The sequence below is a fragment of the Anticarsia gemmatalis genome, chromosome 23, assembly GCF_050436995.1.
Source record: "Anticarsia gemmatalis isolate Benzon Research Colony breed Stoneville strain chromosome 23, ilAntGemm2 primary, whole genome shotgun sequence".
In the NCBI taxonomy this organism is placed as follows: Eukaryota; Metazoa; Arthropoda; class Insecta; order Lepidoptera; family Erebidae; genus Anticarsia; species Anticarsia gemmatalis.
Window position 1 is genome coordinate 1,092,616 of NC_134767.1, and position 17,468 is coordinate 1,110,083.

The 17,468-nt window shown below is 35.0% G+C and overlaps 1 protein-coding gene across 1 annotated transcript in view; it reads right to left on the reverse strand.

Annotated features, from left to right (window-relative positions):
• LOC142983067 (lachesin-like) overlaps positions 1 to 17,468 on the reverse strand; it is a 124,954-nt gene that overhangs the window by 25,123 nt on the left and 82,363 nt on the right. Inside the window, exon 3 of the mRNA XM_076129885.1 lies at positions 16,186 to 16,385. Within this exon, the coding sequence (XP_075986000.1) occupies positions 16,186 to 16,385 (200 nt within the window). The remainder of the gene's footprint in view (positions 1 to 16,185; positions 16,386 to 17,468) is intronic.

A 17,468-nucleotide genomic window follows, 5' to 3' on the forward strand; every position in this document is an offset into this window, starting at 1 on the left:
GGGACAATCACAGGTTAAAAAAAATAAAGTTTCATATTTTAAATTAGGCATAAAAAGCTTTGCGTCTATTTCTATCCCAGACATGTAATAACGCATATATTTGAACTGCAACATTCATGTAACTGTGACGTATGTGGACATTAACATCTCATTAAGTGATCGTTAGCCCTCATTAGTGTAATTAACGCGTCATAGATATACTTGTAGCTAATTAGTCCGGTTTTAGTGAAAGGATGAATGGGTGAACGTTTAATTGATGTTTAGTATTTCGTAGTCATAGCCATATTTTGCCGTCATAGCTTAGTCGTCTAAGCATTCACTTCACATAAGCCTTTGATGGTTCGAGCCCTAGACTGCACACTAATTACTTTTCGAAGTTATGTGTGTTAAAAATAATTATCGCTTGTTTTAACGGTAAAGAAAAACATTCTGCACGTCAAAAAAATTTTTCAAAGTTATGTGTATACACAATGAGAAATAATTATGACTTGCTCTAATGGTAAAAGATAACATCTGATGCAACCTTGCGTACTTAAGAGTTCTTTAACACAGTTCTTCAAATAATGCAAAGTTTTCGAACCCGAACGGCGAACTTAAGATATAAACCCTCCTTCTTTTGCCTAACAGTGGGACAGGCCAAATATAATTTATAGTCCAAGATCATTATTTTTTTTTAAATAAAATCAGGACTTCAACTTCTTCTCATTTGAGAGAACCCTTATCCAGCAGTGAGACTATCAAGGGTTGAACGACATCCACAACCGCAGGTCCAGAAACATGTTAGTAAATATATCACAAAACCAAATTCTATCCTTTCAAGACTAACAATAACCTTCATATTACTAACAAAAACTGCACTACTTCCCTGTAGATTACACTAACCAACATTATTATTTTCTCTAAAAGCTCTCTGCAAAACACTATTCTAACTAAAATTCTCAAAACGCAGAGAAACGTGCTAACATTCCTTTTAGAACAGAACTATAACATATAACGTGTTTACGGCAGCTAATATTGTACTAAGTAGTTACTTGTTTACAACCTAGAGGTGCCGGATTTGGAAATGATGTAGCAGTTCAATTTCTACCGTGAGAAAGAGATAGCACTATACACTGTATTAAGCACTAAACTCAGAGGTCTCAAGAACTGTTCATATGTATGACCCGCGCAACTCCGCTTGCGTCAAATAAGAGAGAATGAGTCAAAATTTTCCCCGTTTTTGTAACATTTTTTACTGGTACTCTGCTCCTGTTAGTCGTAGCTATGCGTGATGTTATATAGCCTTATAGCCTTCCTCGATAAATGCTCTATTCGACACAAAAAAAAAATTCAAATCGGACCAGTAGTTCCTGAGATTAGCGCGTTCAAACAAACTTTTCAGCTTTATAATATAAGTATAGATATGCAAATGTCAATTACAAGGTTTTGGTTTCGATCCCCGTGTCGAATAAAGTCCTATTGGGTTTTTCTGGTTGGGACCAGAAAGCTATCACGATTCAACTTTTGATCCAATTTCAATGAAATTCGGCATGACGATAATTATATATCCAGATTTTTAAATAATGTGTGTTTAATCACTTATGCGATAAATCAACCAAATAAGTACTACCGTGAGAGATCCAACATAACGACTACTACTACTCTGACATGAAACGGAATAAAAAAAGAATCCCGGCTATCTCAATGTTAAGTTTTAGATTCATATTTGTTCCGTGTGTTATAATTTAGAATTCATAACCCATGGATTTTCACTTAAAATATTTCTATAAAAATCAGATTTGATAATATCGCTATCCTTTTCTAACGCTACTTGGATCGCTATAACAAGTGAGAGTGCGGCTCTGAACAGGAAGTGCAATATATGACGTCGTTAGCCGTCGACAAAATGCGATGCAAAATGCAATTTGTACGTGCAAGCTTATGCTCGTGATGCATGCATGCATGTGTGATAATTTGAGTATATTTGAAGGAGAGATATTGTATTTTGTAGGTTACTTTTGGTAGTTTTTAATGATAGATATTGATTATGAGGTGCTTGTTTATATTTATTGATTAAGATCGGCAATGATGATTTTGGTATATACCAAACTTTAACTGAAGTGAAAATTAAAATAAACCATTAAAGTAAACCAATACCTTTTTCTTCGTATGGTTAGTGGTCAACTGGTCAACCTAGTCAAAGTTGTTCAAGCCGTCTGAAAGGCATTTTACTTAGCTTAACGGCTGTTATCTTAACTGACAACAACTGGGGCTGACTTTTAACGCATTCTCCGAAGCACAAAGACGCCCAGTTCAAATACCACTACGCCGTCACCCATCTATGGAATGACCGCGCCAATGGTTGCTTAACCCAACTTACCACTAAAACTCATGACATCCTTGTTAATCAAAGCAATAAAGTATAACAAACAAATTCAAATAAAGTGTTCATTCAAACGATAAAGGTAAATTCATTAAACGATACACAAAACAGTGAAAATTGCGAGAGTTAACTGAGTTACAACAACTATTGCCGGGTTGCTAACTATTGTGTGCATTCATTTAGCAGTTTAGCGCGCATTGTATAACTAACAGTTACACAATATCGCAACGGGAACTGGAACAAAAAGTACTTGACAATAAATCGTGGAGGATTATATTTTACATGTTGTAAAATACAGCTGTTTTAACCGTATTTCTGAAGTATTCAATAAATTCTCGAGTTCACCACGCTGGACTAGATGAAGTCGGGGCTTAGCATACCTTCCAGAACTGTTTTAAATAACTTGCAGGCTTAAAAAGTTTCATCACGATGTTTTCCTTTACCAATAGAACAAGTGCGTTGTTTTTCTAATGCACAAATTACGTCAAAACCTTGTTCAAATTTTCCCCTTCGGCCGTGTATGATACCAGAGTTTGGTAACCAGTATCATACGAAGAAAAAATGATCGTTGTAGGATACTGGTATCCAAGTAATAGGATTTATTATTTTTCTGATACCCTTTATTATGTTTGGTAACCAGTATCCAGTAAGTAATATAACATTCTGCCTATGGAACCAACTCGGCAAAACTGTGATAAGCAAAAGGGTAGTTTCCCAACTCAATACTGAGATGAGAACCCTATCTGGTTATTCAAAATCAAATTCTAATTATTTTTATTCGCAGAAAATATGTTGTCATTATGTCATTATCCACTTCTGGTTATATTATCTTTCATCCGAGTAAAAGCCATCGGGTCGCATTATGTACCGACGCTTGTTGTAAACTCTCGCTTTATTGAAAACATACAAGGAAATAGTTCATGAGTTTTGATTTTTACGACTTCATTTTTAACATTTAGAGTAACACTCACTGTACATCTATAATTAATATTGTAGCAAAGCCAAAAGGTAGATTCGTTTGAGTAAGGTTTTTTCCTGCGGTACTTGCGACCATCACTCAATAGTGCTCTTCCTCCTCTCTTCGTAGTGATAAATTCAATTTCTTTACTCATTTTGGACTACATGCAACGCGAAAATATATCAATGCACATGACATCATCAGTTGCATACGAGGAGATGTTAATTATTCACATGTAATTATTTGATATTTTCCTGAGCTGATACTGGGTTACATAAAACGAAAAATCCCTCTTACTTGGATACCAGTATCCTACAACGATCATTTTTTCTTCGTATGATACTGGTTACCAAACTCTGGTATCATACACGGCCGAAGCCAAATTTTCAGCCACTTGTCTAGGAGGCGAATACTGGATGATAAGAGGAAAATAGTTGAATAAAACTGCTCTAAAGTTTTACGAATTATATTATAATTTTGTTACATCACTATTGATTTACTTATTATAATAACTGTTTATCAAATTAGCCAATTGATTTGCCTTAACAAGTAAATTGCCTAGATACAATTTAACTGCAACTAAAATTTTCAAAATATTTTTTTATACGTCGTTTAACAGAGTAGTTTAAAAAAAGGTGCATACTATTTTACTGATGTAGATTTTGTATTTTTGATATTAAGAAATTGTAACACAAATTTTGGGTTTTTTAATTCATCTTCCGACGAAAAAAATTGCAAAAACATTTTATAGACGACGCCAAAAGAACTCTTTCAGAATAACATAGTTTAAAAGCAGACCTATCCTTTACTTAACAAGCTAGAAATATACTTCTACAATGGTTTTTTTATTCCCAATTCTGCATTTCGCGTACAGTCCTTACTCGCTATCCCTTGGGAATTTGTTACAGAGACCCGCCTTACTTCGTCACGTATGCAACTACATAATGCACTTTTGACATGTCGTGAATACACTTAGAAATGAGATACGACGTATTTTGTCGAGTTCTGCTTTTAGAAATACTGGGGATTTATTCTTGATATTGAGCGCCCACAGCCAGTTGCGTTCATGGGTATTGTTTAACAGAGTATGTAATAAAAGATGAGTACTGTATTAAGTATACTGATAAAGATTTTGTATTTTTGATACTAAGATATTGTAACACTAATTTTAATTCATCTTCCGACGAGAAAACATCAAAAACCTTTTATAAACGCTACCAAAGAAACTATTTCACTATAATATTGTTAAAACCCTATCCTTTACTTAACAAGCTAGGAATATGAATACCTTCCAGGGGTTTTATTATTCCCAATTTTGCATCTCACATACAGTCCTTGCTCTCTATCCCTGGGGAATTTGTTACAGAGACCCGCCTTACTTCGTCACGTATGCAACTACATAATGCACTTTTGACACGTCTTGAATACACTTAGAAATGAGATACGACGTATTTTGTCGAGTTCTGCTTCTAGAAATACACGGGGACTCATTCTTTCATTTCCATACATTCATACATACATACATTCATACATACATTCATACATTCATACATTCATACATACATTCATACATACATTCATACATACATTCATACATGCATACATTAAGTCGCACCTTCTACTCTGTTATAGCAGAAAGTGTAAGAGATGTATAAAATACATTTCATCATTAACAATGTTAATCCCATGTAATAGGGGGCGAGCCTCTTGCTATTTACCGGGCTTGTTATGAAACTACGAACTAGCATTGAGAAATATTTTGAAATATATAGAAAAGCCCAACTGTACTCTGTTTGACTCGGGAATCATAGGCCTCATGATCAGTTGATATGTTACTGTTAAAGCCCGAACTGTGGTAAATCCTAAGATTTTCTGGTAAAACCTAAGATTTACCAACTTTCAATGGTAAAAGTCCGAACTAGCCAGAGTTTTAAAACTATGTTACGATATATAAAAAAATCCTCCTTCATAACTATGTTTATAACTATTTCACGGTATAATTATATACTGTGACATAGTTATAAAGAAGGAGTTTTGGGCATAGCGACATGGGTAGGTTAGGTCAGAAGGCTAAGGTGGGAGCGAGCGAAGCGAAGCTCCCACCTTAGCCTTCGTGGTTATTTTTTTTTAACCACCCAGAAGGAGGAGCCCCGCGAAGCGGGGCTCCGGCGACATCTAGATGTCATCAAGTGAATATAGGTAAAAGTTCGAAATAAAAGAATTGTTCGGACTTTTACCATTGCGAGTTGGTAAATCTTAGGTTATACCGGAAAATCTTAGGATTTACCACCGTTCGGGCTTTTACAGTAACAGATACACTACTAACCATACTACAGAAGAAATCAATAATACCAGCAAAAAATAAATTCACAATTCACATTTTAGTATATTTCCCAGGTTTTAATAGGACTCAAATAGTCGTGGTTTTGAAACCTAGACGCTTCAAACTAGGCACGTGGGAGTTGAATGTTTAAACTCAGTTGACACCGCTTGTTAATCCACTAAAATAAAATAACAATATTTGAGTTAATTTCCAAAATGCCTGTGGCTAAAGCTTTGTTTTAATTATAAGTCTGTAATCCTACGAAAATAAAAAATGAGAAAGTTTGTGATGATTGTACGATATAGTATGTATGTACGTATGGTTGTTCCCGTTCAACTACAACTGCTAAATAGTTGTTAATGAAATTAGCACACTGATAGTTTATAACCAGGACTAACACAAAGGATCGCTATTTCTACCAAATTGTAACCCACTAGGCAAGGGTCTCCTTCCGAATCTATACTTATATGGATACTTTTTACTTCAAGAAATCTATCACAAAAACGAAATCACGGTCAAAACCTAGTCTGTAATAAATATATCTTCATCAAACGTATCTAAAACAAAAGTGAAAATAAAAAATACATTTTCTGTCTCCAACAGAAGTTTTAAATGTACGCGCTAATTGAGCTTCTTACAAATAATTGGGACTAATTAAGATCAAGGTGACTTTATAAAAAGAGCAGGCATTACTCGCTTTACAGAAAAATAATTAACAACTTTTTATCGCTTGCCTTAAAAAGTCTTTGGTATACCGAAATAGAATTGAAAGAACAACGTCATTTGCTCTTTTTGAAAAACTTTTATTTAAATAATACGTTACGGTTTAGTTATTCTTTATTAATTAGTCTTTATAATTTTAGAATTGTATTGAGCGTTTTAACATTTCAATTTATTTGTTAAGAAATGTTCTATGAATAATTGAGATAGGCTGATAATTTGTCATTACGTAAAAGATGTTGTCATAGTTAACAATTTCTCACATTCGCTAGTATCGTACTGTTGTAACTATCAAAAATTTCAAGCATAAAGAAGCGCCAGCCAGTACATTTAAATATCAAACTCTTGAAATTTGACATTTAGATTGTACTACCAAAATAGTTCTCACTACGCCCGTCAGAGGTGCTGATCAGATTTTAATACAAAATTTCTCGATGACAAAGCGGTTGTCGGTAGCCGATAGTAGTAGAGAATCGAGTTGCTGATCAGTTTTCCGTGCAAAGTTTCTCGATAACCACTCATAGTAAATACTAGTTGCAAATTGGCCGAACTACAAAACTCCACTAAATGTAACTACAGTCTTCAGTTCAACTACATTGGCACAAGGTTGCGGTGACGTAACCGCAGCGTCGACGCGTCGAACGTCAGTTACAGCCGCCATGATGGTCAATCACTCGGAATTGTTCTGGTCAATTGTGATCCGGTATGTTGTGAACTATAGTTATGACAGATATTGTCATATTCAATACATGGTTTTTTGGAAATTTTGCACAAAATATCGAAATGAATCTTACGACTGATATATACAACAGTCTTTGGGTAGAATTGCATAAAAATATTGAAATGCATCCGTTATTTGGATTTTTGTTCATCGTTTGAGATTTCGGGGTTAGAACTAAGGGCTTAAATTATGCTGTTTAGTCAAAGCTGTTTTTCTTTGAAACTATCAATACAAAATTACTATCAAATATTGTATTATCAAACTTCTAAATGAACGATAAGATAAAAGAGCCCGTTGTTATGACCTAAAAATAAATTTCATATTAAAATTTCACCTATTAATGAAGATTTCTTAAAATAACAATCCAGTATAACTATCAAAATCTCCTAGGTTTATTACATTTTGTTACTTTTATTAACTTAAAATTACTTCCGAAAATATTATCTTCCTCTATTTGGCACGACATTTTTAATCTCAATCAAGATCTTTCAACGACCCCATCAAACAGTCTTAATTCGGAAGTCCAGCCAACTTATCTAAAGCAATATCACTTAATTACCCCAGAAATTACGAAAAGTACTATACGCAGAACTAATTAACGTTACAAACGACCATTTAGAAATAAATCCCTGATAATGGTAGTTATAAGAATGTATGTCTCAAAGGTCTTCATAACAAATTAATTTGATATTATTACGAGTTCTTATGTAAGACTAGATGACCCGCGCAACTTCGCTTGCGTCACATAAGAGAAAATGGGTCTTAATTTTCGCCGTTTTTGTAATATTTTTCGTTGCTACTCCGCTCCCAAAGCCCTAGCGTGATGTTATATAGCGTATAATCTTCCTCGATAAATGGGCTATCTAACACTGAAAGAATTTTTCAAATCGGACCAGTAGATCCTGAAATTAGCGCGTTCAAACAAACAAACAAACTCTTCAGCTTTATAATATTAGTAAATTATAATATTAGTAAAGATGTTTGTTTGACCGTTGACCCGTGTAATTTTGACAAGGTATACTCGATCGGGGCTTATGTAATGGGGTATCAGTGGGCTTATCACGTATCTCAGTTGACAGCTAGTATACGCCAAATCTATGTTCATTATTCAGTACATTGCTGCTTTGACGTAAAGTATTAATCACTATATTCTAAGGGAGAAAGCAATGGACAGCATAGTGGCTTTCAAATGGTTGTCAACTGAGATACGTGATAGCCACCCTGATTCAATAGAGGTAAAAAAACATTTCAGGGATGTCAGTAATTAAAGTTTTAAGACGCCAACGCTTATTTTCATTCAAATTTATTATCAACTAGCTGTCCCGCGCTCACGCTTTCTTGTTTTTATTTAATACCGCGCATTTTCAAATTTATTCACCTTTTACACCTTCTCTGGACTTCCACAAATAATTCAAGACCAAAATTCAAGCCAAATCGGTCCAGCTGTTCACGAGTTTTAGCGGGACTAACGAACAGCAATTCATTTATATATACAGGGTGTAAATGACAGCTAACCGAAAACTTTACTGGTAAGTTTGTGACACTGTATGCGCGAAATTTACTCCAACGATATTTCTCGGAAATGATTGGTTCCCGAGTTAGTCATTTTTGAGCGTTCAATGTATAGTGAACAACGCGATGTATCTCCGCGCATGCCTACGAGATTTCTGGCGGCGCGGAGGCGGCGCGCTGAGCGACGACATGTCGCGACGCGTCGTAGGTACATACGCGTACCACCACGTCTATGCGCTCACTAGTATGCAACGCTATCATTAGATAACAATCTTATGTATCGTTTATGGTATCGTAAGTAGGCCCGTATGTTACAATAGCTCATAGTAAAATTGTAAGTAGGTAGGTACCTACTTGGCTTACGTGAAATCAAACAATAATAGCAAAACGTAACCAATAATAAGGAAGTGCTAAAACAAATTGTTATCAATGTCTATCAACACGCAAATACCTGGTGTATGGCGAGAGTTTGAGTACCTTTGGATCCGGACGTACAGGTGCAGAGCACGCCGTGCACTTCCACGTGCTTCACCATACATAACACATCAACATTTCTTCCTATTTACGAACACAACTGCACTTTGAAAACAATAACAACAAAAATAATAACAATAAAAACACTAACAACTCAAAACCGGAACAATAACAAGTAATAATAAACAGCAGTTCACACACGACACGACGAATAGGACATAACGAACGACACAGGTGAAGAGCTTCCGTCTTCCGCGAGCGAATTGCTCGAACTATCGATCAAAGAGAGCTGCCGGCGCGGGCGCCTCTCCGCTCACTCGCGCCGCCCCTCGCCCGCGCCACCCGCTCCCTCCGCGCCGTCCGCCCGCGCGCCGCCGATTTGGTGACGAGCGACGAGTTAGGATCCCAGCGAGAGATTAGATTCAATAAAATATTGATGTGGCATTACTATTTTTACTTGTCACAGTTGTTACTGGTTGCATTGTAGTTTTATTCAAATACCAAATAACATTACAAACATTATTGATGTAAGTTTAAAAAACTTTGATATTTATAACATAAAATCAGCTTAAAGTAAATAAAATAAACACGAAACGTTTATTTAATAAAACCATAAAAAATGTAGGTACATAACAATGATAACAATCAATATCCATTAATATTCTTATCAGAGAAACTAACTTATCATAATTCATAATCCCCGGAGAATTACTTAGCATCCATTTTGTCGCATCCCATGTATGTAACATCCACGCGCGGTCGCGGCGTCACGCGTCACTACGGCCATCTACTTTTGGAGTCGCACCGCGCTTGTATGAAGTATGAATGAGCGTGTAAATATCGAATAGAATTTTGCAAGAACAAATGGAACAAAGCGACAATACATGTTAAATTGTTTATTAGAGATTTTTATAGCGCTAAAGAATATCAATAGGATTTTTTGTCGTTCTGTATGTATTTGTACGTGTAATAATAAGATATCACACATTTTAAATCTTATGAATGTATTTTTTATCGGAGAGCGGGATAATTATGTCATTTTCATTTTTAACATAGAACAAATACTCAGTAACGCTGCATACTAGTGAGTGTGAGGCTGACGGCTGTGTGTGTAATCGTATCTGTGTGGCGCGCGTAGGTACGCGGCGTGACGTCGACCGTCGCGGCCGCCGCCGGCGCGGTGTCGTTGGCCGAACAGCTGATAGCAAATTTATACGTTGTTTTAATCCATTGCTGTTTTTTGTGAAAAACAGTAATATGGCGGATTTTTTTTCATATTCATGTTGCATTGTGTAGTATTAACGAAATAATACCAAAAAAAATAAAAAAAAACGCATAAAAAATCGGAAAAATCAAGAAAAAACCGATGAAAATTTTCAACGCCATAAGCACCAGAATCGTGTCTAAAGTCATTTTTTTTCGTTTTCGGTAGGCTGTCGTTTACACCCTGTATATATATATAAGTTATCAACAATTTACGTAAGTATTTAACTTCCCCACACTCGATATTACACAAGTAAATTTAAGTTCGTATTTAACAAACTTGTGATTGTAAATCCTTATAATTTTGACTAAAATACTAAGATTTTTTTGTAATACATTACTTTCATAATGCTGAGTAAGGGTCCTCTCCCGAACGAGGGAAAGGAGGGGCCTTGAGTCCATCACGTTGGCCAAATACTTGAGGATTGGACTCTCTAATGGTGATAAAAAATATAAGTGTACTTAAATAGTTCATCAAAAAGTGTTGCAAATTTGACGTTTAATCGTTAACTCGATGCGACACCATCGAACTTCCTCAAACTCGATATTCCACAAGTAAATTCTAGTTCGTAATTAACAAACTTGTAGTTGAATATCCTTATAATTTACAATTTAATATAAATTACTATAATTTTTTAACAAACTATTATTACAAAAGGCTAAGTGTGTGTTGGGGATTTACCTAAGAATTTTACCTCTCTAAATTAAAAATGAAAAATGTCATAAAATAATTTGTGTTTATTGTAAATACATACATGTTTAATTAAGAATTATCAACAATTTACATCGAATTTCCCCACACTCGATATTACACAAGTAAATTCTACTTCGTATTTAACAAACTTGAGATTGTAAATCCTTATAATTTTGACATTTTGATTACAAGAAGCGGGGAACGGCCGGAGTGTTTTATGCCCTCGTAAAACCGAGTAAGGTTAGTTACTCGGGAAATTGTTACTAAGTGTCCAGGCCGATCCGTAGGAAATTATTGTAGTGAAAATTATTACGTTGTATTGTTGATAGGTTTAGTAGTGCTATGTTAATTATATGTATTTTGTTTTAGGGCTAGTTTTAGGTAAAATAATAGGTAGGCTTTTATTTATTAGACTAGAGGCCGCCCGCAACTTCGTCCGCGTGGAAACCCTTCCCGTGTAAAACCCGATTCCTCCGGAACTCCGGAATAAAAAGTAGCCTATCTGTTATTCTTGGTCTTCAGCTACCTACATACCAAATTTCATCGTAATCGATTAAGTAGTATTTGCGTGAAAGAGTAACACACATCCTTACATACATACATACTCACAAACTTTCGCATTTATAATATTAGTAATAACATATATTATAGTTATATGTATATCTAGACCTAATCGGATTTAAGACCCCGTGATAAATAGTCTTTTACACTTACATCAAGAACAAAAGAGGCAGTTTTACTAGGCAAAGTATATACTTACACAGATTTATCTCAACACAACAAAAGATCTTGAAAGTACTAACAAGAAAGTTGTAAAAATTAACAACGCAGAACATAAACGGAGTGAAACTAACTTAGTTATGTACTTAGCCATTATACTTGATGTTTATCTCGTTAAGAATAACAATGTGAAACTTTAGCTTTGATATCGTGAGATGCGAATGTTTGTTGTAATTATACATTGACACACACACTCGTGTAGTGACACTACAGTAATGTTTTTTTCAAGTTCTCTGTTTTGTATGTTACCAATCTATAAATATATGTAAAGTAATGGTGACTGACTGATATAGTGATCTATCAACGCATAGCCCAGAACCACTGGACGGGTCGGGCTGAAATTTGGCATGCAGGTAGATGTTATGACACAGGCATCCGCTAAGAATGGATTTTGATTAATTCTATCGTCAAGAGGAAAAAATAGGGGATATAAGTTTGTATGCAAATTCTGTCACAAACTACACGCGGATGAAGTCTATAATGTCTTTATTACAATCCAATTTTTCGCTCACTTGAAAACCAGCCAAAAATAAAATGTGTATGGGCCAGATTCACCATTTCTAATCTAGCATATCCTAGATGGAATTTTGACAAGGTGTGAAACACTTGAAATAACTGAAAGACAAATGATACACATGTATGAAAACAATACATTTGCTGTTGCAACTTTTTAGACACGCAAATATAGACTGTTAAAATAAGATTCATTTACGGTCAATTTTATACAAAGCTGACCCGCGCAGCTTCGCTCACCTAAGAGAATGGGTCAATATTTTTTCCCGTTTTTGTAACATTTTTGCTACTCCGCTCCTAATGACCGTAGCGTGATGTTATATAGCCTATAACTTTCCTCGATAAATGGGCTATATAACACTAAAATAATTTTCCAAATCGGACCATTAGTTCAAACAAACAAACTCTTCAGCTTTACAATATTTTATTATACAAAATATAGTTTCAAAGACTTACAGTAGTATTGCCCGAATATACATCGTTAAACAAACACTAAAACTTACTTCTCCCTACATTGAAGCATAAGATGTATTTACTGACAAGCTTGTTTGTTAGCAAGTCTAGATAGGCACTGAATTTAAGTAAATAAGACCTAGATTTCGAAGTTAGTTTGTTACGTAAATTTTACTAATGAGGCCGGAGATACTAGTATGTTTAAATACTATCAAATGTATATGAAAATAGTGTTACCTTTTGATAGGTTTTGAATTATTTTTTTTTTACCCATTACTGTTCCAGTGCAGGGCAAGGGTCTCCTCCCAACGAGGAATAATTATTACAGAAACTTAATTTAAAAAACGCCGATATTTTTGTCAAAGAAGGTGTAATAAGAAAAAAAATGTGACAAGATTTATGAATGTCAATGAAAAATTGGAGTTTGTAAGGATTGTACTTCGTGGGGTTCTTTGGTCTCTGCCTGCCCCTGTAGAAATAGGCGTGGTATGTATGTATGTATGTAAGTGACACTTAGTTTTAAATTAGTTAGTTTTAGAAAAGCATTAATATATAAATTTATAGACTGAGTTAAAAATCAATGAACATATTTTATACGTAGGTTTTCGAAAACAAAATATGCTAACAGACTCTTTAACTAATCTTAATTTGGTATATTCAAATAAAACTTTTATCTTATCAATAAAAAGCACGTAAACTTTGAAAGTTTAATTCCAACATGAAATTACTTTCAATTTGGGAGGCAGTATAATTTAATCCTTTGAATCCCCTCGCATCAAAATAAAACTAAACGAATAAACCCAGATTAATTTGGGAGTGCTCTCATAAAAATATCATTTGGTAATGCCAGGCTTCGTATAACTCATAAGGTGCTTACACATTGTCATGTGAACTTGGCATTGTTTGGCGAACCGAGCAAAGCACGAAGAAAAGTCACCAGCGAATCTACTTAATTCGTTTTTGTACAAAACAGTATGTTTGGGTGATGATTTTGGTTTGTGTTAAAATATTTTAAACGTGAAGGTTTGGTCTTTAATGTTTTTATACTATCGAATTTTGTACACATAAAACTGAATTGCTGAATGATTTTTAAGGGCGCTGAGAATTAGGTTAACGATACCTTATTTCTTGCTAAACGTTTATTTCGAGTTACGCCTCAGAATCACTTGAGTCAGCTCATTAGTGTAAGTTCCTACAATCATTACATATTTGTACGAGCATAACTTAACGATTGCTCTTCCGAAAATATTGGGTTCATATAATAAACGAGGAACAGAAAAAAACCAATAGGAAACGCGAAAGTTATTGATATCTTCTCAATTTAAATGTTACAGTAATATATAAAATGTGTATACTCCTTTATCTGACGTCACGACAGGGGACTTGAATTTCTCCCTTCACGCAACTGCGACAGAAATATGAGTGGCTTTCATGATTTGCTCACGTTCCAACGATTTAGACCCGGAATTAGTGACGCGAGATACGAACCTGGAACTCTAATTAAAAGAGATGCGGCCTCGGCTAATATTTTTAGCGAAACCTCCAGAGGGAAGGAAATGAAAAATAGTTTTTTGAAAATTCCAAAATTACCGTGTTTTTCTGCACCTTTATTTTTAATGATATCATGCTCTTTATAGACCTTAAAGTGTTAACAGAAGTATAAGAAATACACCCACGGTCCGTCATTAACAATATTAGTCCCATGTAAGAGGGGGCGAGACTATTTCCATACATCGGACATGTTACTGCAATTTGGCTTGTTAATAGAAAAATCCAATAGCAATTTTCCCTGGTTTTGATTTGAATCGAACCGGAGACGCGACATCATGATCTTATATTTAATTTATACTTTACCAACTACCAATAATGCCTCTGTGGCGCAGTAGGTCGCCACGCCGATACCACTGCGTCGGAAGGTCGTGGGTTCGATTCCCGCACGGATCAATTGGCCATAGTTAAACGGAAACGATCCAACCCACACAGACGTAGTTTCGAGATATTTAACTTTTAAGTTCAGATCGTATTCCGTCATTGATTCTCCACTTTAACTTTGGGGACTAACTCAGGACTATAACTTCATGGTGGGTTTGAATTAAAATTTTAACTTCAAGGAGTGTTTTGGTATAAGTGTAATCATTTTCGGCCGTAGTGTGGGTTGGATCCTTTCCGTTTAACTATGGCCAATTATTTGTGCGATCCACAAAGAATTTTTTTGGGTCTGGTTGTGCTTTGTGTCCGTTGTTTGTATGTTTGTAAAAGTCCCCGCGACACAAGAGCAATTCTTAGTGCGGGAGTTGTCTTTTTAAAAATAAGAAATAAGATTTTATTACCACAGAAGTAGTCAAGTGTTATTATTTATTCTGTACGAATGGTTACTTACATAAATCTTTCAACCTATGATTTGTAACAAATTCGAAGCATCGTCTGAGATTTATTTTCAAAAGAATAATACTTTATGAACCGATTCTCTACTAGATAAAATAAAACCACTCTATACTTTCAAAGACTATTATTATAAGTTCCAAACTTTAAATATTGGACTTGGCAAGTTTTAAGTGAACTAGAATTTCATGGAACACACATAAATTACGTGGTAACAGAGAGTGGCGGACATAAATTACGCAAATGAATTTCGGACAAATGTCATACGGACTGGACATTTTCAGAATTACATTATGTTACAAAGGTAGTATTAATTTAGATTTAATGTTACTTTAATTTCGTTAAAATTTTATTCAAAAGTGATTAGAATTTCCGAGAAATGTTGTACAAACGGTAGGTGACCGATTTAATATTGTATGTATAAACGGTAACATATCAGGCACGTGAGAGATAAGAGTACAGTACCTCGATTCTCTACCATTATCGACTACCGACAACCGGCTAGCTATCGAATTTTGTCATTTAGAATGTACTGCCAAAATGTTTCCTACGACACCCGTCAGAGGCGCTGATCAGATTTTCATACAAAATTTCTCGATGACAGTTCGGTTGTCTTTAGTCTCTAGACAGTACTCGTAGTAGAGAATCGAGGCACTGAATACTTGAATTTATATTATTTTTTATATTTATATTTCAAGTTTGCTTCTATGTAGATTTAGGTAGTAAAGCATAAAAAGTAGGTATAAATGGTAAGTTTATATATTCATTGGCGTTTCTATATGAATTTAAACGCTACTGAATAGATAAACTACCGCTAAATTTACCTCAGATTCCATTATTAACAAAGATTAGTAAACTAAATGCTATTTACGTTATAACTGCAAATGTTTGTGAAGATGGATGAAAAATCTACTAGAAGGATTTGGATGTAACTCGGTACAGTGGTAGTTTGTTAATTGGATTAGCACACGATACTTTTCACGCGGACAAAGACACAAGCTAGTAAACCAACAATAAAATTGATACTTACAATGCCATCTCCAATATTCCTGATAACACACGGCAGGAGCGCCGTAGAGCCAGTTTGTGACGTCACAACAGTGTTGTTCTCAGTACCGAAGTGTTTCTCCGGCGTGTTGCTGTACAAGTCTTCTAGGGGAGGGAAAGTGACCGTCAGCTCGTTGTGTTCCGGTTTCTCTGATGAAGGGGAGGGGAGGGGGGAAGTTGGACCTGTAGGCAAAGAAAGAGTATGTTTAAAACTAGCTGACTCGTGCAACTTCGCTTGCGTCACATAAGAGAGCATGGGTCAAAATTTTCCCAGTTTTTGTAACAATTTTTACTGGTCCTATTGGTCGTAACTTGATGATATATACCTACACTGAAAGAATTTTTCAAATCGGACCGGTAGTTCTTAAGATTATCGCGTTCAAACAAACAAACTCTTCAGCTTTATAATATTAGTTTAGATTGGTGAAGATTTCGAAAGAATAGTTTCTTAGGTTCTTATATCTTAATTACACACATTAAAAGATTGTTTTTTTCTTATTTTTTTCTATTTGTTCCTTTCCGTGTTTAGTTCTGGCATCTTTATTCTATTAAAAAAGACAACTCCCGCACTAAGAATTGCTCTTGTGTCGCGGAGATTATTACAAACATGCGAACAGCGGACACAAAGTACAACCAGACCCGAAATAATTATTTGTGGATCTCACAAATAGTTGCTCCGTGTGGGAATCGAACCCACGACCTCCCGACGCAATGGTAGCGGCGTGGTGACCTAAACCAATGCGCTATAATCTACTTTTGATTAGCAGCACAGACAGAGGTGTATGAAATACACCCATGTTTCACAATTAACTATGTTAATCCGAGTCACGTTACCAAACTCCGGTTAGCCTGAAGACTAACCCTCTTATTCATAAAAATATATGAAGTTATGAAAGGCTTATAAAGTGTTTTGTTTCTTTCACTCCTTAGCAAAATAAAAGAGAGAAAACACATTATAGTAGCTTTTTAACTAAAATAGGTTTACAGTGTGTTTATGAATAAGCTCCTAGCGTATTCTGCGAGAACTATTTTATGGTGAAAATTAGAGCTTTCGACAAATCTAGATTTATTGACTGATACAATTGTTTTTAACTGCATAAAAGTAATTGAATGGTTTTTAAAAGGACACCTTACATCACGTCTCGGCATGAATTTTAGTCACGTTATACAATTTTTTCCTCCTATTTTTCAAAAGTTACCCATAAATTTCCTATGTTTTAAAAAAATATCTATGTGCTAATAATAATTATTTTATTATTCAAGGAA